This window comes from Cetorhinus maximus, chromosome 17, assembly GCF_964194155.1.
Source record: "Cetorhinus maximus chromosome 17, sCetMax3.hap1.1, whole genome shotgun sequence".
Taxonomy (NCBI): domain Eukaryota; kingdom Metazoa; phylum Chordata; class Chondrichthyes; order Lamniformes; family Cetorhinidae; genus Cetorhinus; species Cetorhinus maximus.
In genome coordinates, this window is record NC_135895.1 from 43,124,860 (window position 1) to 43,151,024 (window position 26,165).

At 40.1% G+C, this 26,165-nt stretch overlaps 2 protein-coding genes across 2 annotated transcripts in view; one reads left to right on the forward strand and one right to left on the reverse strand.

Annotated features, from left to right (window-relative positions):
- zyg11 (zyg-11 family member, cell cycle regulator) overlaps positions 1–7,292 on the reverse strand; it is a 61,211-nt gene extending 53,919 nt beyond the window's left edge. The window contains exon 1 of the mRNA XM_078561081.1: positions 6,991–7,292. Coding sequence (XP_078417207.1) covers positions 6,991–6,993 — 3 coding nt within the window. The 5' untranslated portion in view covers positions 6,994–7,292. The remainder of the gene's footprint in view (positions 1–6,990) is intronic.
- A 122-nt stretch (positions 7,293–7,414) lies between these two features.
- On the forward strand, positions 7,415–13,264 carry coa7 (cytochrome c oxidase assembly factor 7). Its single transcript, XM_078561096.1, has 3 exons — positions 7,415–7,792; positions 11,548–11,688; positions 12,740–13,264. Exons 1-3 carry the CDS (start codon positions 7,687–7,689, stop codon positions 13,186–13,188), a joined length of 696 nt encoding a protein of 231 aa, XP_078417222.1. The 5' UTR covers positions 7,415–7,686; the 3' UTR covers positions 13,189–13,264.
- Positions 13,265–26,165: the final 12,901 nt, after the last annotated feature.

A 26,165-nucleotide genomic window follows, 5' to 3' on the forward strand; every position in this document is an offset into this window, starting at 1 on the left:
TTGAGACAGAGGTTAAACCGGAACGTGTAACTCAATGTAAAAATCACATAGAAAGCAAAATAAACAGAAGAAAACAAAAATAGGAAAGAGACAAAAAAAAACTAAGGGAAAAAGTTAAGTTTTTTTCAAAAAACTCTCCAATAATTAAAAAGGAGGAATTTGACTACATATTTGTAATCATTACTTTTCAGTGCCAAAGAGGTTGTTCGTCAGTAAAGACAACTTAACATGCTGTTTATATATAAAAAAAACTTTCATGTAAATGGACAAGGCCTAATGTTTTCTGGCATGTTTGACTTTGTATGTGTGTGAAAGCCAGGTCTTTTGGTGAAAGACCAGTGTAGCAAAGTTATGGAAAAGGAAGAGGAGCAGCAACGACAACTATTCTCGCAGAACCTCAGACAGCAACTTCCTGATTTCCATATTTAACTGCAAATGTGCAGATGCTGGAATCTGCCGCCTGATCCAATCCTTATTAACAACGAGGGCTGATAGCCTTAAAGGAAAATTTGTGTCATTGCATTCACTGGCTTATGATTTAAGAAGGAGATAAATATAAAAATGAAACCTATATTGAGTCTATGAATAGCACTATACTCTATGCCTTGGAGTGTTACCAGCAGCACATGCAACTGCCTGTGAATAAACAATCTGACCACATTCTTAGCACTTAAAATATCCTAAAAGAGGAAGAGGAAAATAGCTCCAGAATGTTGTTCATCATAGTTATGCAGCTTGTTTTCAAAAACTAATCTGAAAAATGAAGTACTCTTGTTGTGCGCATCCTATCACATTTCCTCCAATAAATCTTGTACTCTGGTTATAAAATTAAAAACAGCATACTTGTAACTCCCAATCAACCATCACCTTGTAAAAACTTGAGGATGGAGGAGCACAACATCAGCTGATTATAAAAAGCAAAGTTTAGATTGTTCATAACAGAATGCTTAATACTGTTCTCATAATGAAATGAAGCAAAAACAGATATTCTAAGGAGGCCCAGGAAAGAAAGACAGGCAATCTACACGTATATGTTTTAGCTCCTTTGAAAGAACACCACATTCAAACAGAATACAACCTGATCCAATGTACAGTAAGATTTTTCAAAATTTGATATTTTATTAAAAAAACAAAGCTGGTCATTGCAAACAAAATAAACAAACGAAAGTCTAAATTTCCAATATTTGGTATTTTCTAGATATGGTGGACAAACCACCCGCAATTGATCTAGGCACCGGAAACGAAATGGCAGACCCAGCCCTGTTGACTCTGCAAAGTCCTCTTTACCAATATCTGGGGGCTTGTGCCAAAATTAGGGGAGTTGTCCCACAGACTAGTCAAACAATAGCCTGGTATTATTTGCAAGGTATGATTCGATGAGTATGACTATGGCCCAGACGTCACAATCACTATCCCTGGGTACGTCCTGCCCCAGAGGTGGCGGCACGGTGGTATACAATCAGGAGAGCGCTGCCCTGGGAGTCCTCAACAATGACTCTGGACCCGAGGAAGTCTCATGGCATCTAGTCAAACATGGGCAAGGAAACCTTCTGCTGATTATCACCTGAAGCCTTCCAATAGCTGATTAAATCAGTCCTTCTCCATGCTGAACACAAATTGGAAGAAGCACTGAGGTGGGTGACATCATTATCCATCACCAGTTAATTTAACATCTGTCATAGGGAAAAGTGATAGAATCCATTATTAAAGGAGGTTACAGCAGGATACTTAGAAAATCACAAATGTGACCAGGCAGAGCCAACATGGCTTCGTGAAAGGGAAATCATGTTTAACTAATCTATTAAAGCTTTTTTGATGAAGTAGCATTCAAGGTGGATAAAGAGGAACTGGTAGATGTGGTATACTTGATTTCCAAAAGGCATTTGATAGGGTGCCACATCAAAGGTACTACACAAGATAAGAGCACAAGGTGCAGGGGGTAACATATTAGCTAACCAATCCTTTATCCATGCTAATAGGAAGCATTAGGTAGGGATAAGCAGTTGATTTTCAGATTGGCAAGCTGTAACTAGTGGAGTGCCATTGGGATCAGTGCTGGGTCCTCAACTATTTAGAATCCATATCAATGGCTTTTATGAAGGGACCGAATGTATGGTAGCTAAATTTGACAATGACACCAAGATAAGTAAGTAAGCTGTCAAGAGGAGGTAGAGAGTCTGCAAAGGGATACAGACAAGTTAAGTGAGTGGGCAAAAATTTGGCAGATAGAGTACAACGTGGGTAAATGTGAACTTGCTCATTTTGGCACGAAGAATAGAAAAGCAGTACATCATTTAAATGGAGAGAGATTGCAGAACTCCGTGGTACAGAAGGATCTAGGTGTTCTAACATAAATCACATTTATTGCAAGGGAAATAGAATATAAAAGTTGGAAAGTTTTACTGTAGCTATACAGGGCCTTAGTGAGATAACATAGGAGTAATGTGTACAGTTTGTCTCTTTTTTTTAAAAAAGATATAATTGCTTTAGGAGGAGTTCAGAGAAGGTTCACTCAACTCATTCCTGGGATGAAGGGGACTTCTTACGAAGAAAAGTTAGACATGTTAGGCCTCTACCCATTGGCGTTTAGAAGAATGAGAAGTGATCTTATTGAAACATACAATATCTGAGAGTATACTGAGAAGATCTTTCCACTTGTGGGGGAAAACTAGAACTCAGGGGCATAGTTTAAGAATAAGAGGGAGGTCTCCCCTTTAAGACAGGGTTGAGAAAAATTTTATTTCTCTCAAGAGGGTCGTTGGTGTGTGAATTCTCTTCCCCAGAAGTTGGTGGAAGCTGTCTCTTTAAATTTATTAAAGGCAGATTTAGATTTCTGTTAAGAGTCAAGAAAAAGTGTAGTGGAGCCCACAACCAGATCAGCCATTATCCTATCAAATGGTGGAAAAGGCTCAAAGGGCCAAATAGCATATTCCTGCTCCTAAGTCCTATAAATATTGTGGCTACAAGAACAGGTCAGAGGCGAGTAATTCACCTCCTCACTCCCCAAAGCCCATCCACAAGTCATAAACGGAACTCCTCTTCATTGTGGGAGACCAAACTCAGATTAGGTAACCACTTGGCAAAACACTTCCATTCAGTCTGCAAGCATGACCCTGAGGTTCTGGTGGCTTGCAATTTTAATTCGCCAACTAGCTTGCATGCTGATATCTCTGTTCTTAACCTATTTCACTGTTCAGAGGTGAAGCTCAACGTAAGTTTGAGGAACAGCGTTTCATCTTTCGAATAGGCACATTACAGCCTTCAAGGTTCAATAGTGAGTTCAACAATTTATGACCATAAATCTCTGACCTATTTTGTTTCCTTTTCTTTTACATTTTTTGGTTTTGCTTTTGTTTCTTGCTTTGTAACAACAGCACACCTGCTCTAAGCACATCTTTTGTTTCTTTTCTTGCCTCATCACCATTCCCTCTGACTCTCTATGACTCTCTCTTCTGTCATTTAATCTCTCTTGTCTTTCATCCTTTCACAGACCTCTTTTTGCCCTTTTCCCACCCACCCCTTTCTCAAAGCCTAGTACATTTCTAACTTTTCCCAGTTCTGATGAAAGGTCATCAACCTGAAACATTGTCAGTTTCTCTCTCCACGGATGCTGCCAGACCTAAATATTTTGAGCATTTTTAATTTTTATTTCAGATTTCCAGCAACTACAATTTTTTGCATTTCAATTACTGTTTTGATGATTTCTGGAAGAGATCTTCATATTCCCTCTTTGTATTCCTTATCTCACTCAAACTTATCCTCAAGGTTTTCATTATTTTTTCATTATTATAATCCTTTTAATTGGTTTTCCACCTTCTTATTTATCTTTGGTATCCTGAGATTGCAAGTATTTGCTTTTTTAAAAAAAATGGAATGTTTATTCTTTACCTTGGAAAATTCTTCTTATAAAAAAATCCTGCATGCCAATCTCTCACTCCACCTCAGCTTGCTGTCTTAATCCAACCCAGTGTTCTAGATTTTATATTAACTCCCCTTTATTCTTTCATGGGATGGGGGCCTGCCTGTTGCCTTCCTTGAACTGAGTGGCTTATTAGGCCATTTCAGAGGACAGTTAAGAATCAGTCACATTTAGGCCAGACTAGGTAAGGGTGGCAGATTTCCTCTCCTAAAGAATATTAGTGAACCAGGTGGGTTTTTCAATAATAGTCACCATTACTGAGACTAGCTTTATATTCCAGGTTTATTAATCATACTTAAATTCCACCAGCTACTGAGGTGGAACTTGAACCCTGTCCCCAGAGAATTAGCCCAGGCCTCTCGATTACTAGTCCAGTGACATTACCACTATGTCATCATATTGTGGTCACTACCAAGGTACCACCCACATTTAGCCCAGTAACTGAGCTATTACCTCACTGATAGCCAGATCTAGCAACATTTGTGCCCTTATTGCAAGTTGCATACTCTTTGAGGAAAGAATCATATATTTTATGAATTCTATTCACTTTTGTCCATTTCTGCACCAAACACTAAGTGGATAAAGAAAATCTGAAAAATAATTTTGTCTTTCCTACTCATCTATCTAATCCAAATGCAAATGTCTTTTTTCATTTCCTTCCCACAGTTTGGTAGTCTGTAATACACCCTTACTAATGTAACAAATGCCTTCTTTTTAAATATTTTAGTTCCAATCATAATTACTCTCTGTAAATCTTGTCTACATTAATTCTTTCTACAGCAAGTAATCACATTATTAATATTGGCACTCCACTTCCTTACTTATACTTTCTATCCCTCCTCCTAAATGTATTAATGTCCAAAATGCTTTCCACATTCTTGTCCAATATGCAACATTCTTCTTAATGCTAGTCTAGATCTTCCTGCAATATAATTGCTCCAGTTCACATCCAACACTACATACATTACAATATATGATTTGCTAAAGCACTACTCCTGTGATTTCATTGTCTAAGCTACTTCTTACTTCACTTCAGTTGTGTCCCTGTTTATAATTAGTTCATTTGATTTTACTCCCCTTCTCCATATTCCCATCATTAAATTGTTTACTGAATGAATATTCTCAATTTCACCCTTCACTTATCTGATCCTGGTTAGTTTTAACTTCACATCCCTCACTCCCAGCTTAAATATGCATTACTGCAAAGTATACAATAAAAATTAGCAATAAAAAGAAACATTGCTATTAAATAAAATACTGAAAGAAAGCACAAAAATAAGAATGGTGAAATATCAAAATGAGAAAAAGTAAATTATGAAGTAAACGGTGTATTGAAGTAATGGTGAAATAAATCTAAGTGTATTCACACTGATTTTGCAGTTATAATGAAAATATGGCTTGAATCCAGAGTCAGGACCTGACCTTAAACTGGAGAAAGATTCATTGGAACAGATAGCCTTGCTTGGCTTCAGAATTGATTTGGCCTTAATTTACACTCTATGCAAAAGCATGAGGGCAAAACTGCTTTTCAGCAAAGGTAACCTTAGTAGTGTGAATGCATGGCAAATTAGCACTTCCCTTACATCGCTACCTTCTCCACAAAGCATTTAGAAATTGCTCAAAAAATACTGCCTAGCTTGATCAGTCAATGCTATCAATCTCTTGCACCGCTACAAGTGCACACGCAATAATTGTTCTGAAAATTGTTTACTCTATAGTTCAATATAAAAGAAACTTGATCACTGTTCAAAAATTACCAAATGCATTATTCTTGATTAAGCATCCAGATTTTTAAAAAATCAGTCTGATATTACCTACTACCTTCAAAATATCTACCAGTACATTGCTGTTCTATGCTTTCCGCCACTCAACCCCCCTCCCCACCAGAACCATACAGAGCACATTAGAAACAAAAGCAGACCATGGAGGCCAGCAGCTACAATTTCACATCCTTCTGTATCTTTTATAATTTGAATCAAATATGCATCCTAGTGTTGCTGAAATGAGCATGACGATTGTAACGATTAATGGAATGGCCTGTTTCTATGCATCCTTTGCCTTTCACACTGCTGTCGCCAGGTGTTAAATGGCACACTTAGGCAAGTTCAGCAGTGGTACGATAAAAACAAAAAACTACTGCCGATGCTGGAAATCCAAAACAAAAACAGAATTACCTGGAAAATCTCAGCAGGTCTGGCAGCATCGGCGGAGAAGAAGAGAGTTGACGTTTCGAGTCCTCATGACCCTTCAACAGAACTGAGTAAAGTTAGGAGAGGGGTGAAATAATATTATTTCACCCCTCTCCTAACTTTACTCAGTTCTGTTGAAGAGTCATGAGGACTCGAAACGTCAACTCTCTTCTCCGCCGATGCTGCCAGACCTGCTGAATTTTTCCAAGTAATTCTGTTTTTGTTCAGCAGTGGTACGAGATGGTTTTGACTTGTGAAGGCAGTTTAAAACATAAATATTTGGTCAAAGACTGGCAATTGTGTAAAACTGAGACAGATGGTAACAGCACATCCAAGCACAATGCTGGAAGAAGTTTAATCACTGAGAATTGAACAAACCTATTAAGAGAACACAACAGCATTAATTTTTAAATTTACATTCATTTACTCCAATCCGGAGAAAGCTGCAAATTTTCTCAACATTTCACAGTAATAGTACACTCACTGCGATTCATTTTCGCATTTACTCCTTGTTGAATTATAAAGGCAAAACCAGCTGCAAATTAGGAGAGATCGAACACACAAGCAATTATTGTGTACATTGTAAAATGGTTCCAATATTGGACTAATGAAGATTTTTAAAATAATAATTCTACGAGAACTGTCCTTAAGCCGTTTTTTGCAGAATTTATAACGCTCATGACAAAAAAAAATCTTCGAATCGATGAAAATTGTGGCCCGGCGCTTCAATACATCAATTAATAAAGCCAAAGAAGCCTGTCGTCGAGCCTGAGGGCGCTGTTCGGCTCCGCCTCGAGCCCGGGGACTCGGGGCTTCACGAGCAGTAGCAGCAACGTTCAACATTGGGAAAACCGTTAAATTTAAACAACACAACATTCTTACCATGGCGACAAGCGACGACCGGGAGACTAGCGGAGCTTCCGACGGATTAAAAACATGAACATCACTGGGGAAAACCAACGGCCCAACAAAGATCTATTCACACAAGGTCGCCGAGCACCTTACTAAAGCAGACCATTTCGCATCTTAATTGCCGAAGATATTTAAGAAATAACGTTTTCCTCCAAACAACAGGGATTTTTGTTGATACACCGCCTATACAAATAACTCTGAAAACCCTGCCATCACCCGGAAACACTTCTCGGCTGTGACAGAGCGACATTTAACTCCGCCTTAACCTTCCCTCGAAACCCATTGGCTATACCCCGGACCACCACAGTCCCTCATTGCCGAGGTGCCCCTCTTTCCCGTTCCACCTATTGGTTATGATAAGATGTCAATCATAATTGCGTCCTCCCTATTGGCTGTTTCCCTGCCTTGGCCGATGAAGGTTTGATGGATGCAGGTGAGAGTTGAGGTTGGGGCGGAGCGGTGGCGATGTTCTGTTAGTGAGTGCGGGAAGTTCAGAGATGGCGGCGGTGCACCATTGTTCAGGCGGCCGGACGGTATTGACTCGGTGAGGCGAAGGGACAGCTAAGTGGCGGTCGCACTTCGGGCCTGTTTGAACTTGACCTTGGAGTTAAGCGCGGAGGCGGTGAGATTGTGTTGGCCTCCATCCTGGCTGTGAGCGATTGAGTGATGGCTGGACTTATCAACTTCCAGGATGAAGCAGAAGTGAGAGAGTTTCTGGACAATCTAGGAATCGAGTACAGTTACCAGTGTCACAAAGAGAAAGATCCGGAAGGTAATAAATGAAATCAACAGCTTGTAAAAAGAAAACTCCAATCAGTAAAGTCGTGGGTTGCAGTGTTGCTCATAATTTAGCTCTGATCTAATTGATGATACATAAGATTATGTAAAAGCGAAATACTGCAGATTTCTGAGAAACAGTTTCTCTCTCCACAGATGCTGCCAGACCTGTTGAGCTTTTCCTACACTTCTTGTTTTATTATACTATATAGAATTATGTAACATTGGAGGAGGCCATTCTATGAAAGCTCTTGCCCCTAGCCCTTTTTAAATATATGTCCAATTCTCCATTCCAAGTTATTACTGATTCTGCTTCCACCACTCTTCAGGCAGTGTATTCTATATATTAAAAAAAATCACCTCATCTCCCTTGTTCTCTTGCCATTAATTTAAAAATTAAAGATAGTATCAAAGTTAAAGAAAAAGCATATAATTGTCCAAAAATTGGTGGCAGCTCAGAAGATTGGGCAGAACATAAAAAAACAATGACCAAGAGATTGATGAGGAAAGAAAATAAAGACAGATAGTAAGAGTTTCTATTTTAAAAAGATAAGAGTTAACAAAGCGAGTGTTGGTCCAATAGAAAGTGAGGCCAGAATTTTCCCATCGGCGATTTGGGGACGGGGCCCGCTCACCAATGGGAAAATGAAGCAGGATGACGTCGGGAGGAACCCCCGACATCATCCTGGTCCCTTTAGGTTTTCAAGAAGGCGGGCGGACAGCGAAATCAGCTGTCCGCCCGTCGACCTGTCAATGGCCAATTGAGGCCATTGACAGGGTAATTAAAGGCCCTGCCCGTCCAACCTTAAGGCTGGCGGGCAGGCCAGGAGCCCCAGTGGGCTTCTGAGTGGATGAGGTTTCATGTTCCTTTTTAAAAACTTTAATAAGTGTAATGTGATATTTATTAACATGTCCCATCTAGTGTGACATTGCCACATGAGGGGGACATGTTAATAATATTTTTATTTTTCCATTTTTTGAGTTTTGTACACTGTCACTAATTTCCCTGAGACAGCACTTAGTCTCAGGGAGCGGTGCACTCCTTCGTGTGCATGCACGTGAAAGAGCGCGCTTTGACAGCTGGGGATTCCCTCTCCTCCCACAACCCCCCCCAAGCACAGGAAGCGCGGCCCGCCCAGTCAAAATTGCGGCAGGCCCCGTTTCAGGGGTGGGGGTCAGCTGTCCACCCGCTGCCGAGCCAGTGGGGTCCGCACATCCACCAAGGGCAAAATCCTGCCTTGAGTCTGGAGAATTAATAATGGAAAATAAGGAAATGGCAGATGAATTGAACAGTTTTTTGCATCAGTATTCACTATAGAGGATACAAATAACCTCCCAGAAATAGCTGTAAACCAAGAAATGGAAGGGAGGGAGGGTACTCAGGAAAATTACAATCATCAGGGAAGCGGTACTGAGCAACTTGTGGGAGCTCTTGGCTGACAAGTCACCAGGTCCTGATCGACTTCATCCTAAGGTCTTAAAAGAAGTGGCTAGTGAGACAGTTGATGTGTTGCTTTTAATTTTCCAAAATTCCCTAGATTTGGGGAAGGTTCCAATAGATTGGAAAATAGCGAATGTAACTCCTTTATTCGAAAAGGGAGGGAGACAGCATGCAGGAAACTACAGGCCAGTTAGCTTAACATCTGTCATAGAGAAAATGTTAGAAGGTATTAAAGACGTTATAGCCGGGCACTTGCAAAAATTCAAGGTAATCAGGCAGAATCAGCATGGTTTTGTGAAAGGGAAATCATGTTTAACCAATTTGTTGAAGTTCTTTGAAGAAGTAACATATGATGTGGATAAAGGGGAACCAGTGGATGTACTGTACTTAGATTTCTAGAAGGGGTTTGATAAGGTGTCACATCAAAGGTTATTGTGGAAAAAATAAAAGCTCAGGGTGTAAGGAGTAAGATATTGGCATGGATAGAAGATTGGCTAGCTAACAGGAAACAGAGTAGGCATAAATCGGTCTGTTTCTGGTTGACAAGATGTAACAAGTGGTATGCCACAGGGATCAGTGCTGGAACCTCAACTTTTTACAATTTATATAAATGACTTGGATGAAGGGACTGAAGGTATGGTTGCTAAATTTGGCTGATGACACAAAGATAGGTAGGATAGTAAGATGTGAAGAGGACAGAAGGAGGCTACAAAAGGGATTTAGATAGATTAAATGAGTGGGCAAAGACCTGGCAAATAGAGCATAATGTGGAAAAGTGTGAAATTGTCCATTTTGGCAGGAAAAATAAAAAAGCATATTATCTAAATGGTGAGAGATTGCAGATCCCTGAGATGCAGAGGGATCTAGGAGTGCTCGTGCACTTTTTTTATTCCTTCATGTAATGTGGGCATCACTGGCTAGGTCAGCATTTACTGCCCATCCCAAATTACCCTTGAGAAAGTGTTAGTGAGCTGCCTTCTTGAACCGCTGCAGTCCATGTGCTGTAGGTACACCCACAGTGCTGCACATGAATCACAAAAGGCTAGTCTGCAGATACAGCAAGTAATTAGGAAAGTTAATAGAATGTTATTATTTATTGCAAGGGGAATTGAATATAAGAGTAGGAAGGTTATACTTCAGTTATACAAGGCATTGGTGAGACCACATCTGGAGTGCTGTGTACAGTATGGTCTCCTTATTTAAGGAAGGATGTAAACGCATTGGAAGCAACTCAGGGAAGGTCTACCAAACTAATACCTGGATTGGGCGGGTTGTCTTATGAGGAAGGGTTGAACAGGCCAGGCTTCTATTTGCTAGAGTTTAGAAGAGTAAGAGGTGACTTGATAGAAACATATAAGATCCTGAGGGGTCTTGACAGGGTCGACATGGAGAGGATATTTCCTCTTGTGGGAGAATCTAGTAGTAGGGGCCATTATTTTTTTTTAAAAAGGTTGTCTATTTAAGAAAGAGACGAGGAGAATTTTTTTCTCTGAGGGTTGTAAGCCTTTGTAACTCTCTTCCTCAAAAGGTGGTGAAATCAGAGTCTTTGAATATTTTAAGGTAGAGGTAGATAGATTCTTGATAATCAAGAGGGTGAAAGATTATCAGGGGCAGGCGGGAATGTGGATTTGAGGTTACAATCAGCTCAACCATGATCTTATTGAATGGCGAAACAAGCTCAAAGGACCACGTGGCCTACTCCTGCTCCTATTTCGTATGTTCGTATGTATGTAACTCAGGAGGCGCTTATGCTCCTGGATATACCCAGACCCATTTCCTGAGGTAGGTTTTCAAATGGCCATTTGGGACTTGAGGGTTGCTGATGGCAAATATAATTGGCTACCTGCAGGAAGGCATGCTCCCACTGGCCACCAATAGTTACACAATTGAATCTTGAATGTCCATATTACATAACAGAACCAAGATGAATGTGACAGACAGACACTTAAATAGGAAGAGTGGCACATGGAGCGCACTCTGCACAGGCTGGAACAAAAAGAGTTGAAGTGCAGGATGAGAACCAGTCTTCAAACTTAACCATGGTCAGTTAGCTTTCAAAATTGGCTCTGATTGGCCTATGATTTTATAATTAACAAAATAAACCTCCCTGTGATTATCACAGTATATTATATCAATAAACCATTTTTTTCTTTACAAATGTAAATCTGTTAATCATTAATTGCCAGAGATGAGTATAGAGTACAGTATATGGCGTTTATATATATATATATATTTAAAAACTACAAAGCTATATAACCTTCTTGATAGGATACTTTATTTCATAAAATCTAACATTTGACTCTTGTCAGGGTGTCAACGTCTTGCTGATTATTTGGAAGGAATTAAAAAAAATTATGAAGCAGCTGCTCAGGTATTGAAACACAACTGTGAGGAAAACCAGCATGGTGAAAGCTGCTATAAGCTTGGTTCTTATTATATAATTGGAAAAGGTACAGTATGTCTTTCTTTGTCTTTTTTTCAATCTCTATTTGGTAATACTGCTTGCTTGCATCAACATTGTTAACAGGCCACTGACTGCAGTTGAGGTTTCTAATTGATACAGAAGAGCTGACAGTATAGTTATTTTCAATCATTAGAAATCAGTAGCTTGCTATAGTTCCATAATACTGAGTTTTCTTTTAAAAATAAAATGTGAAAGGCCAGCTGCACTAGAAAACTGGAGTTCACCTTTTGAATACAGACTTTGGGTTTGGTAATAAAACTGCCAATTAGTGTAAAACTAGAAAGATGTGCTTTACATTTGACCTCAGACTGCACCAATGCTGTAAAACTACAGCATTGGTTCTTAGAATGTTCCCTGATACAGGGGTCAAACTGAGCAGTCATTGATTCATATTAGCTTGGGACCTCATAGTTGCCACAATGCTTGTTCAATATTGCAAAAGATTGCCATTGCAAAAATTAAAAAGCACACTTAAGACAAAATGCTGCTGAAAAACATTTAATTCATAATTCAAAATTGCAATCTCCAACAGACCTCTTGATTAGTGTATTATAGCTGAAAATGCTCTGACCATAACTCCTCAGATAAAAACAAAGTCCATATGGCAATTCTGTTGTATGTTTTTCACAATCCAACTGGACATGGGCAAAAAAATTCACATGCAATCTATTCCATTTTAATGAAGCCTTAATAACATTCCATCTGACAAAAAACCCAAGCACTGCATCATTATACTTAGTTCTGTTGAAGGGTCATTCGGACTCGAAACGTTAACTGTGTTCCTCTCTGCAGATGCTGCCAGACCTGCTGAGTTTTTCCAGATATTTTTGTTTTTGCACTGCATCATTATGTCTTGGTTAATAAACTTCAAGTCTTATTGATAAACATTGACCTTGGTAACTACATTGGTTGATGTTTTAGCTGATTCAGCTAATATGTTTTTTGATACTAAATTAATAGAGAAATGTATTTATATTTAGTAATAAACAGTGACACATCTTCAGAACAAACCTGAATATTTGATGTTTTTAACTCAGGTGGATTACAACAAAATCTGAAGACTGCCTATGAATGCTTTGTTAAATCATGTGGAAAAGATGGTAAGAAGTCAGTTGATGCCTGCCACAATGCTGGATTGTTAGCTCATGATGGACAAGCATTCGATAATAAACCAGATTCTGTGAAAGCCAGAGATTACTACACCAAAGCCTGCAATGGGAATTTCGTAGCCAGCTGTTTCAATCTAAGTACTCTCTACATCCAGGGAGCACCAGGAGTGACCAAGGATATGGCCATGGCCCTAAAATATTCTCTTAAAGCATGTGATCTAGGGCATATCTGGGCATGTGCAAACACTAGTCGAATGTACAAACTAGGAGAAGGTACATCTAGAGATAATGAAAAAGCTGAACTTTTCAAAAACAGAGCACAAGATTTGCATAGGGAGCAAAAGGAATTTTCACAGCAATTAAAGTTTGGACAGTAAAATCAAATTCTGACTTAAAATTGTTTTTTTTTATTGGTATATCTCTGCTAAATAAAATCATGTTGAATTGTGCAAATGTTGGGTGAGGACAGAATTGGGCTCAACTGTGATTTTCTGCGATCATATTCCCTGCTAAAACGCGCACATGAATGGTGGTCACATAGAAGAAAAAGCAGTGGCGATTGGTGCCTGTGGAACGGTCTACCAGGAAGAAACTCGTTCTTACCAAGGAGTGGAAGAAGAAAATATTAAAGGAAGAGAATCAAGGGAGCTAAGCCTTTAGAAGTATATAAAATGTACTCTGTGATCTACCTTTGTTAATTAGAAATGCTCAATGGTCTGGTGGCTTATTTAAACCTGCAATTGTGATATCTCTTCAAATTGCACCCCAAACATTAAATGGATAGAGAAGTAATATTTTCCACCGTAATTAGCTGTAGTCCGCAAAGGACCACAGGCATCTTTCTCCATTAGACATAGACAATTGGTTATATAGCTTGATGGGCACCACTCCACATCAAGCGTAGGGTAAGACAAGGAGACAGGCCTCCGTGAACTACCACAGCCAGCACAGGATTTAACTTGCACTATCAGCATCATTCTGCGCCAAACTCTAGCCAACTGAGCTAACCAACCCCCCAAAAAATTTCCCACTGATGACACCAGTAACAAATATTGTACATGTTTCATGTGTGATTGAAATATTGGTGGGAGTAAAGTTATCTGAACCCCTCAGATCACTCCCTTCCATTGTATCCTGTTGATGTTCTCGAGAGTTATGATGGCATTCTCAGTAAGGTCCACCTGGTCTGCTTAACTTTGTTTCAAACTGTGTGTGTATGTGTAGAAGTACACACTAGATATTTTGTATACTGGGCTGTACCCCAAAATGAAGGTGCTAATGTGCATAAACATTTGGATTTGACAACTTGACCAATCTGTTAGTTATATATTTAAATCAATGGGCAGAATTTTCCCATCGGCGATTTGGGGGCAGGGCCCGCTCACCAACAGGAAAACGACATGGGATGACGTCGGGAGGAACCCCCAACGTCATCCCGGTCCATTTAAATATTGAGGAAGGTGGGCGGACAGCGAAATCAGCTGTCTGCCCACCAACCTGTCAGTGGCCAATTAAGGCCACTGACAGGATAATTAAACTTGTTAAATGCCCTGTCCGTCCAACCTTAAGGTTGGCGGGCAGGCCAGGAGCCCCAGCGGGCTTCTGATAATACATGAAACTTCATCCACTGGCAGGATGAGGTTTCATGTCCATTTTTAAAAACTTCAGTAAAGTTTATGTGCTTTTTATTAACATGTCCCATCTCGTGTGACATTGTCACATGAGGAGAATGTTAATAATTTTAATATTTTTCTATTTTTAAAGATTTTTATACTGTCAGTAATCTACCTGAGACAGCACTTAGTCTCAGGGAGATGTGCGCTCTTTTGCGCACATGCACAAAAGAACGCACTTTGACAGATGGGGAATCGCTCCCCCCCACACAGGAAGCGCACAGCGCTTCTTGTCAGGCAGGCCGCTGGGCGGGCCTTAATTGGCCCACCCACTCAAAATGGCGATGGGCCCTGTTTCGGCGACCGAGTTCGGCTGCCCACCCGCCGCCGAGCCGGTGGGGCCCGCCCACCCATCAAGGTAAAAATTCTGGCCAATGTATCGAATATGAAAAGGACATTTTTCAATCGTACTTCTCCCTACCATGGAAATTTACCATGGACTCTACCCACGTATCTAATTACCTGAGGGGAAAATTCTGCACCTGTAGTTCCAGAATCAAGTTCTAGGAGGGAAGGTTGAGCAAATGATGTAAGAGCAGGAGGACATTCAGGAAAACAAGATCATAACATAATTAGATTTAGTTTAAAAAATTGAAAGGAGAAGCAGTCAAAGACAAAGATACTTAACTGGAATAAAGCCATTTGCAAAGATGAAAAGGGAACAAATCCAGATAACTTGAAGGTAAAGTAGTGAACAATGAGAAATATTCCATCGGGAAATGTTTATTGTAAATATTCCCACAAGAAAAGAAGCAAATCCAGTAAAAGCTGGAGTTCCTTGGATAAAGGTAGAGAAATTCAAATAAAAATAATACTGGAAGAGGCATATGACAGTAGTAGGGGAGTGATGCAAGAAAATCAAGCAAAGTATATAAAATAGAAGGGAGCGACAATGAGGAGGAGAAAGGCAAGATGGTATAAAGCAAGACTGACTGGTAACGAGAAATTATGAAGAATTTTAGAAACAAATAAAAGCAGCTGACAAAGGATACAACCAGTTAGAGATGAAAAAAAAATGGAAGATGAAAGAATACAAGAAGTATTAAATGATTACTTTGGCTCCATTTTCACAGAAGACTGTGATAATGTCAGAATGCAAGAGGAAGAGCAATTAAAAAGGCTAACTATAGATAAGGAAGTAATTACTTATACGAATGGTGGAACTCCCAAAGTGGAAAAGGCACTGGGCTCAGATGGCATGTATCATAGCATGCTGAGGGAAGTCAAAGGGGAAATAATTGAACACTAACAAAGGAAATAATTAAAACCCGATTGGAACCTTTCAAACATTTTTGAATATGAAAGTAGCTCCAGGGGACTAGAGAACTGGTAATGTAATATCTCTGGTGAGAAAGGAATGAATTGGCTAATTACAGACGATTAATATTGCATCCATAGTAGGTTAGCTTCTAGCACCTATCATACAGAATCAAATTAAAACTAACTGAGAAAATGCATGAGTTAGTCAAGGACTGAAAGGCCTGGATAGAGTGGACGTGGGGAAGATGTTTCCATTAGTAGGAGAGACTAGGACCTGAGGGCACAGCCTCAGAGTAAAGGGAAGACCTTTTAGAACAGAGATGAGGAGAAACTTCTTTAGCCAGAGAGTGGTGAATCTATGGAATTCATTGCCACAGAAGGCTGTGGAGGCCAGGTCATTGAGTGTATTTAAAACCGAGATAGATAGGTTCTTGATTGGTAAGGGGATCAAAGGTTACAGGAGAAGGCAGGAGAATGAACAGACTCGATGGGCCGAATGGCTTAATTTCTGCTCCTATGTCTTATGGTCTTATGGACAGTTAGCACGAACTTTTAAAGGGCAAATCCTACCTGATTAAAGAGAATTATTTGAGCAAGTGATGGTATGTGTTCATGGAATTTCAAAAGACATTTGATAAATTGTAGCACAGGAGGTTTTTGGAATAAGGGTACACAACACCTAACATTTCAGCCATTACATATCCTAACTATGAGCAAAAATAGAGATTCTCTTAATCTCTCCCTTTGCCCTTTTGGTGATATCTTAAGTTTATGTCCTGTAGTCACCAATTCACTATGAGTATAAATAGTTTTCCACAATTCACCTTTTCAAAGCCCTCCATGGTTTTTCTTAACATTCTTTGTTCTAATAAAAGTCAGTTTGTCTGATCTCTTCTCATAATCATTATTATAGTGAATCTCTTCTGCACCCTCTCCATGACCCTGATATCTTCAATACATAGAATTTCCATTAATGTACTCAATACAGTTTTGTAACTGATGTATTGTGCTGGTTTAGTCTCATTGTTTTTCTACTCAGTGTCCAATTGAACAAGTTTAGGATTTAATATAATTTTTAAAATATATTAAAAATAGTTTTATCAGCTTGTCCTACTTTTAAGTTATTTCATATCTGAACCCCCATTCTCTTCTTTTCTACAAAAGTAAAATTCTGCATATGCTGGAAATCCAAAATAAAAACATAATATGCTGGAAATACGGAGCAGGTCAGGCAGCATCTGTGAAGAGAAACAGAGTTGACGATCCGGGTCAGGATGACCCTTCAGAAGGGATTTCCATTTGACTCTATTTTTCTGGTCCATTTAAAGTTTTATCAATTAGTGTATATGTCTTCTTCTTTCCAAAATGTATCATCTTATTTTTATTCATGAAATTTCATTTGGCATCCATCTGCCTAATCCAGTCTTTATCCTCCAGAAGTCACTTACAGTTCCCAGCAGAGTTCAGAATTAAAAACTGGCTCCGAGAACCTCAGGTGTGGAAATATTGGGTCATGCTAACCTAATTTACTTTTAGGCACAATATACGCAGTCAATAACACTGTATAATGGGCAGTATCAGATCTGGTGCCCATTATACATCTGCCTGATTCTCTCTCCTGTCAAATTCAATGGTTAGGAAGATTGGGAGACACATTTTACATGCCTGCCACCCACCACCCCAACCCCACCCCCATCCCCATCCCACCAGGTTCTAATAAGTTTTCTTCTTTAGCAGAGTACATACTTTCCTCCCCCTGGCCGCTTATATCACTTCAGAACTTAAAAATACAACTTGATTAAATAGCAAACGAGTCCTAAAATAAGAATGGAGTGCAACAGAATGTAGAATGCCAAATTTTGTACAATTTTCTGTTACAATTGCTAATCAATGAGCTGTAGTGCAGGCTAGGTAGGAAAACATCTGATGGGGAATGTCTACTTCTTAGTTACTGCTTCAACAAGAGATACAAAAGCTTGGGAGTGGTTTACCTGATGATCATCTCATCTGGCATAACTGGCATGGGGAGATGTGGTTTGGGGTGGAGTAGGGTGTCAAATGGGTAAAGATCTGACAGATAATAAACCCAAAGACTTTAGAAACCTTGCCTGGAGTGTGTTTCAGCACATATTTGTTGGTGTCCAAGTATCCTCTTAATTTCTGTACAAAGGCTTATGGTGGAAGCTTTCATAATGAGATCCCAATACAAACGTTAACTGTGTTCCTCTCCGCAGATGCTGTCAGACCTGCTGAGTTTTTCCAGGTATTTTTATTTTTGTTTTGGATTTCCAGCATCTGCAGTTTTTGCTTTTATCCCAATACACCTTTACTATTTTTTCATACTTATACTAAGCACAAATGAAATCTGGCATGATCCCTGCATATCACTTGATAAGATAGAATAGAATTTTCAGTGTTACTGTATCTCTGGCAATGTATGCTGCAAACTAATTGAAAGACTAAAGTGCAGGAGAAAACATGGTAGGAAATTTTGCATTCCTGATTTGATGTGATATACTGTAGAAGGGTAGGATGTGAGATTGTATTTGTAAGCTCCCCTTGTGATGAATTCACAATCTTGTGGGGAAAAGAGGTGGAATCTGAAGTTTACACACATTCTACTGTTACACAGCAGTATTAGCAGATTCTTGGGCATAGGTTGCATCACTATCTTCACCTACAGAAATGTTCACATGCTGGAGAGATTTAAGAAAAAAATCTAAAAAATATAGGATGGGAGAGAGAATCATGGATCAACTATCATTTACCCTACTGGTAAAATGAAAGCAAAGGACTTGCATTTATTTAGCATCTCAATGTCCCAAAGGCCAGGATATTAAAGTCAGCGAGCCGGGGGCGGGGCTCGCTCGCCGACCTGTAAAATGACGCAGGATGACATCGGGCGGAACTCCTGATGTCACCCCGCCTCATTTCAATTTTCAGGTCAGCGGGGGCACAGCCAAATCAGCTGTGCGCCCGCCGACCTGTCAACGGCCAATTGAGGCCATTTAAAAAGTAATTGAGCTAGTTAATGGACCTGCCCATCCAACCTTGGCGGGCAAGCTGGGAGCCCTGGCGGGCTTCAGAAAAAGCATGAAACCTCATCCACGAGCGGGATGAGGTTTCATGTAGGTTTTTAAAAATTTAATAAAAGTTTGAATGAAAGTGATGGACATGTCCCAACTCATGTGACAGTGTCACATGAGGGGACATGTCAGGGAAATTTTAATTTTGTGCATTGACCATTCTTGAATTTGGCGCTGACCTCCCTGAGGCAGCACTTAGCCTCAGGGAGATGAGTGCGCTCTTTCGTGCGCATGCGTGAAAGAGCGCACTCCCGGCTGAGGGAACCCCCCCCCCGCCCGCACAGGGGGCGCATAGTGCTTCCTGGCGGACGTCACGATGGGTGGGCCTTAATTAGCCCGCCCACGTAAAATGGCAGCGCGGCCCCAATCAGGGGTGCCGATCGGAGATGCGCCAGCACACGCCCGCTTCTGCACTTCCCCCCCAACTGAGGGGGGGCGGGGGGGGGGCAAATTCTTCCCTAAGTGTCTATAACCAATGAAGTATTTTTGATTGTAGTCACTATCATAATGTAGAGAACCACTGCAGCCAATCTGCACATAGTCAGCAATAAGAGATTTTTACTAATGATGGTTGAGGGATTAATATTGCTCAGGACTCCAAGAGAATCCCCTGCTCTTCTTCAAAGAGTACCATGGGATCTTTTACATCAACCTGTAAGAACAGGTCCAACACCTCATTCACCTCAAAAATCTGGTACTTGAGTGCTTTGGATCAGCTATGGAACTGAAAACCTTCAACCCCATTCTCTCAGAGAACAAGCATCAGTGCAGTCACAGTTCAAATAAAAAGCAATGCTGCGAATACTATAAAAACAGAAAATGTGGACAGCTTCTGTAAAGAGAATAGACAAGTTATAATGTTTGGGGCACATACCTTTATCAGAACTAAAGACAAAGGCATGTAGGCGTATGGTAAGATTCCAAAAATACAAGAAAATGGTAAGAGAATCACTGCAATGGCAGTTGAGAGGAATTTAATGTGTTAAATAACCTGTAGACTGCTTCATGGAAAATTGTTAAGTATTCCTTATTTTTGTCCAGAAATAATTATGTGCTCTACAAAATTCTCAGTAGAACAGAGGGGTTCCATGCCCAGTTTTCATAGTAGCATAGAAAGTACCCTATCGCACTCAGACTTTATAAATAGAGGCGTTGGGTACGAAAGCAAGGAAGTTATGATGTACCTTTATGAAACACTGGTTCAGTCTCAAATGGAATATCGTGTCCAGTTCTGTGCTCCATGCTTTATGAAGGATTTGAAGGCTTTATAGAGGGTGCAGAAAAGATTTATGAGAATGGTTCCAGTATGAGAGACTTTAGGTACGAGGATATATTGGTGTAGCTGGGGCTGTTCTCCTTAGAGAAGGGAAGGTTGAGAGATTTGATAATCATAAGAGGCCCGGACAAATTAGGTAGAAATAGTTTCCAATGGTGGAAGAGTCAAGAACCAGAGGACACCGATTTAAGGTGATTGGAAAAAGAAGCAACAGCGACATGAGGAAAAGATTTTTTATGCAGTGAGTGGTTAAGATCTGAAATGCACAACCTGAAATGTTGATGGAGGCAGATTCAACTGAGGCTTTCATAAGGGAATTGGATAATTACCTAAAGAGGGCTACTGGGAAAGGACCTGGGAGTGCTACTCATTGAATTGTTCTTGCAGAGAGCAAGCATAGACATGGCGGGCCAAATGGCTTCCTTCTATGCTGTTCTGCATATTCTATGATTCTTTAACAGCGCTCACTGTTCATTAATTACACTTATACTTGCCCATAGACTCTGCACTGGAATTTGCGGAGATTAGAAATCCAAAACAGTGTGGCACCCTCCACAGAGGATCTTGGTTCTGCCTGAATAGGACGAGTATATGGGAAGACTTTTCTCCGTCAGGCGGGCCAGTCGGAAGCAGGCGTGGGCAGGCGCAGAGCCTATCACCACCTGCAATTGGCTGCGCGCCACCATTTTACGTGGGCGAGCCAATTGGGGGGGCTCAGCGCTACCTGTGCGGGCAGGGGGAGGAAGGAGAGTCGGGGCCTGCGCTCTTTCGTGCATGTGCGAAGAGCGCAGAAATCTCCCCGAGGCACGGAGCTGCCTCAGGGAGATGAAGTTCAGAATGAAAGTTTTTAATAAAGACAGAAAAAAATTATTTAGACATGTCCCCTCATGTGACAGTGTCACATGAGCTGGGGCATGTTTATGAAGTGTCAGAAAAATTTTTATTTATTCAATAAAACCTTCATGGAACCTCATCCTGCCCACGGATGAGGTTTCATGCAAAACACGAAGGCTGCTTGGGCCCTATGCCTGCCCGCCAGCCTTAAGGTTGGTCAGGCAGCCCTGTCAATTTATTTAATTGGTTTACTAATGGCCTTAACAGGCCTTTGACAGTTTGGCAGGCGCACAGCCAACTCCGGTGCGCACCCACTAAACGGAAGATTGGAATGACATGCGGTGACGTCAGGACGCACGCCCGATGTCACCGTGCGTCATTTTACGCGTCTGTGTGCGGGGCCTGCCCCGACACACCGAAGAGAATATTCTCTCCTATGTGTATCTTCTTAACCAATCAGATTGAAGAGTCTGTACCGAGCCAGACAGAGTCTGACCAGGAAGCGTCAGTTCTAATATTTAACTCAATGTAAAATAATGGACAGAAAACAAAAGAAAGATGGGATAAAGAGTGAGATGAAAAAAATGTTTTAAAATAATGCTTCTTTAATTTTCTTTTAAATCCCCAACAATAATTGAAATTTGAGACTTGTAAACGTTAATTACAGAGAGTTTGACAATAATTAAGACTTGCCATGCTGTTAAAAATTCACTTACTCATGAATGGACAAGCCCTAAATTTTTATGGCCAGTTTAGTTGGAATCATAAGTACAGCAACTTCATGCTGTTCCGCATATTTCAATGTTAAGTCTCTCGGTGAGATACCAGTACAGTGTAGCATCTGGGGAGCAGAAAAACTCAGGCAGCAACTTCCTGGTTTCCATATTTAACCAGGCATGTGTGGTCATTGGAAATTACTGTCAGATTAACACTTTAATAATAGCGAATGCTGATAGCCTCACTGTTATTTTTACCGTTAAATCCGGGTTAATGAGACTGTTGATCTTGAGGTCAACATCAGATTCCATGAGAGAGTTGTGTTCTGAGGAAAGATGTCTTTCTACCCCTGCCCCTGACATCAATCTACTGCCCCATGGACACCACTTCATACCACAAGAACCCCCTAATGTAAAGATGATGGTAAGGAGAAGATCTGAAGTTACTAAAGTCAATGTTCAGATGTAGAGGGCAGTAGATTGCCCATCAAAATGATACTGTTTTACAGCAAGGCTCTGATGAAATTTGCGATCGCATAACTTGATAGTTCTCTTTACTTACCCACCTTGTATTTTTGGTGCAGTAACTAGTAACTGCTTATAGCTGTTCCATCTTCCTAAATGTTTAAATCTGGACAGCCATGAGAAAGTTCTCAAGCCTCATCAAGGGACCTCATCAAACTTATTTTTCTTGGAATATCACATGCAAAATTTGGCCAGTTCTCCATTCCAAAGGGAGGCAGGAGTTTTGCATAATTCAGTCCTAATCCAAGCTATTGAATGGAAAGAACAGATTGTAGTGGTACTGGCCCTACCTTAAAGCAGCATGATTGGTTTCTCAGCCTGTAGTTGCTTTGGTTACCCAGAAATCCCATTTTGAAGAAAAGGTGCCCACTTTTCCCTCAGTTGAGTTTCTCTTTTTGTTGATAAACCTGACTGGTTTTCAGATAGCTTCTTGTTCTGTTGATGCTCTCATATAAAGAAGAAAGCAGAGCAAGTTCACCATGATTTTGTTGGAACTTAATCTATCATGTTTTGCATTTAAAACAAGGATTTAAAAGTGACATACTTCTTTGGAAAAAGTACTTGTTAAAACATACCTTATGTTCTCCTTTATTTTCCTCTGTTTATGTTTTTGCCACATCAAATACCATTCCTCATTCCACACAGTCAATGTATTTCCAAGCCATAGGTTATGTTCCTCTTAAACTGGCCATTGTCATTTGGGACAGCAACATCACTGGGACCTTGTTATTTGGGGGAATCTGTATCTTCTCAGTCTATGACACGTGCTTTGGAGAACCACAGTGGAACATTGAGTCACCAATACTTTGTCTATTGTTAGCTTTTTAAATAGAAAAGTAATACTTGAACTGTAACAAAAGCAAATTAATCATTAATAGGAAATTCACATGTTTGGTACAAATAATAGAGTTGAAAAGAATGGTAGCCTAGTAGAAAAATCAACACAGAACAAGAGATGCAAAAATCAGCTCATTTGTGGCACTTAGAAGATAAATTGTGGATTTTGTTGTTTCTCAGTTTACCAAAGCTAGAAGTAACCTGTCCCTGGTTAATTGGTGCTTGGAATATTCCTGTATTCCTGTATACCAGCCTGACTGATACTCTGCAATGAAGGGCCTAACATAGCACTAAATACCCCCAAGCGAATTTAATTATTATGTTAATGAGGTTTAAGTATAGGATCATAAAGTAAGAATTAGTTTTTTCATATAGCCTCCATTACATACACCTTACCATCACTAATTTAATGCTCCTCTGTTGAAAGGTTGAAGGGTTATGGCCATTTGATCGTCTCTTGGTTTTCATTTTACCAAGTATAAGCACACCTGCTTAAAATCGATGACACACGTACATCAACAGATGTCTAAACTAGTCAATGACCAACAGCTCACAAAAATCTGACACCTATTTTTGAATTGTGGCACCTCAAGTTGTAGTGATTTACTATTTTCTACATTTCTTCTTATGTATCTCATATTTATCTAAATTACTATGTCTCCAGGCCTTTTTAAATTCTGTTTTGACTTTCTTATGGTTACTTTCTTTTATTTCACTTGTTTGTTGGGCTTTTTGTATCTCATTTCTTTTATTACCCGTTTTGGGTTTCTGTTTAGGTTTCTTGTTTATTTTCTCGGTTTAATCTTCTTGTTTAATCTTTTGTTTCAGGCTTATTTGGTTTTATTATTCTGGTTCCATTTTGCCTAACTGCATTTCAGAGACTCTTATACTCACAATGACCTCCCCAATTCCACCCAGCATGGCCAGTGAATAGTCAGGGACATAGGACAAGGACAAATGATGGAAGTTAACAGGACACCCACACAAAATGAAATGTTTCTGCAGTTATGTAACAAAATAACCACATGCTACCCTCTGTAGTCACATGGGGTCTCAGAGCAAATGACTAACATTTTATGTTAAAAATTTTAAAGATGCAGCATCTCATACCTAAATCCAAGATATTTTCTAATACCATGTGGCAGCAAGGACGACCATTTTTTTTATATCCACAAAGCCGGTAACTCCTATGCAATCTAGAACACTTGAGAATGTGTATGAGATGGGTTTGCGTAACGTACAACCTGAAGGAACAGCAGATTGTAAAATCTAACCACACAGGGTGCTTTACAATTTGATGTAATTATAATCATGTTGAAGATTCAGCATCATAATTGGCAGAAACCATTGCCATTTGAAGTTGTAAAATCTGATGTACAAACTGCATCCAATCATCAACATAGGACATGACATAAAGTCAATATGGTTAATAAAAGATAATTTAAGATAATCCTATTTTATATGAACCACAAGTTATATTTCTTAAATCTACAGTGCAGTAATAGTATTTGGATCAGATTGGATCATCCTTTATAAAATGTGTTCTTGAAAGTTTATTTTCACAATTACTGAATTGCTGATTTAGAAAGTTCCATTCATGGCAACATTTAGGACCTTGTAAATCACCTCATGTCCCTGCATAAGGGAGGGGAAACAGCCACAGTTCCTTTGCCTAATTTCTCAGCAACGACCTCTGCTAGAAAGTGTCTCTGTGAATGTTAGTTAAGCACAGGATTGGTCTTGGCTGGTTCGCTCAAAATAACTTGCCAATTTTCACTGTCTTCACTTATATATTAAGAATGCCAACTTTGGGAGAGAAACCAATGGGTGAAACAAGGAGTGATGACCACTATTGAGGCAGGCTGGGGCCCTACAGCCTACAACAGCTAAAAGAAATCATTGAAAAAAATCCACAAGGCCGAGTACTGGGATGGAAACACTTCTTGGGAGGATAAGGTCAGGGCTGCAGAGGCTGCCTTCCCTGCCCGCAAACCCCTCTTTGATTTAAAAAACTTTACCCCTGCCATCCCCCTGTGCTGCTGCTAGGAGGCCGCATCCATTTGGCTGGCAGCTTCCTCACGCAATGGAAAGTCGGTTGATCCGCCGCTGGCAAAATGCAGATAGTACGGTAAAATGGCCTTTACATATTTAAATTGGCTGCCTGCCTCCTTGCAATGTGCAGTAAACTTCCTTGACATGGGACATGGTGGGGGAGCCAACCCAAAAAGGCTCCCCGTGACACTCCCTGCCTCCGAGGGGCCAGTAAAATTCTGCCCTATGCATCTGAATTTTGTCACTATTTTCCAAGATATTTAAGACTTTATTTCATGTACTAGTGCTTTTTGTGTCCATGCGATTGCGTTAAATTGAATAGCATAACTTCACCAATTAGTTAAGATGCGGCTAGATTTCGAGATGTAACCACTGCTTTTGTGATCAGCCAATCAAATGCAACTCCAGACTGGGAAAAAAAATCCCATTACCTTACATTGCCTGGCAACATCACATCTCACTTAACCAATCAAATTCTGCCACACTCTAAACTACATTATGACCTTATATCAGAGCAGTACCTGAGTAAGCTATGTCATCAGTTCACACCTTGAAGCTCCAGCTAATGTGTGCTACCAGTTGCTGTTTACCTTTAGTCAGCAGACTTGCTAACTACATGACATCACAATATCATGGTCAGCAAACATTTAATTGGTTAAGTGACTAGTTAGTCGTAATGACACCCTTTGAATATGTTATGATTTGAGAAACTAGCTAAGTTACATAGGGCTTTACGAAAGCAAAATAATGCAGATAATGCTAATCTGAAATAAAAACAGAAAATGCTGGAAATACTCAGCAAGTCAAGCACTTAAACTCCCTTGTCTTCCATCATGCCACAGATATACCCTTTTGTTCTTACCTCCCATAAATTCCTTGTGTCCATTCACCTGTGCATTTTGGCTATTCCCCTGCACTTGAGCCAATTTACTTTATCTCCATTTGATTTGGGCTACTATCTTCTATCTCATCCCAGTCATGACAGTTTTCATTTCTCTCCTCTCAGGTACTTTGGGCTGGTTTTAGTCAGCCTGACTGGGATCTTGCCCACCGGTTGGAGAACTGGCAGGGAACCCCTGTAAGTTCCATGGGGGA

Coding starts and splice junctions, on each gene's coding strand:
- coa7 (XM_078561096.1), top strand. CDS start 7,687: ATGGCTGGACTTATCAACTTCCAGGATGAAGCAGAAGTGAGAGAGTTT. Junction 7,793..11,547: donor CAAAGAGAAAGATCCGGAAG/GTAATAAATGAA, acceptor GACTCTTGTCAG/GGTGTCAACGTCTTGCTGAT. Junction 11,689..12,739: donor TTATTATATAATTGGAAAAG/GTACAGTATGTC, acceptor TTTTTAACTCAG/GTGGATTACAACAAAATCTG.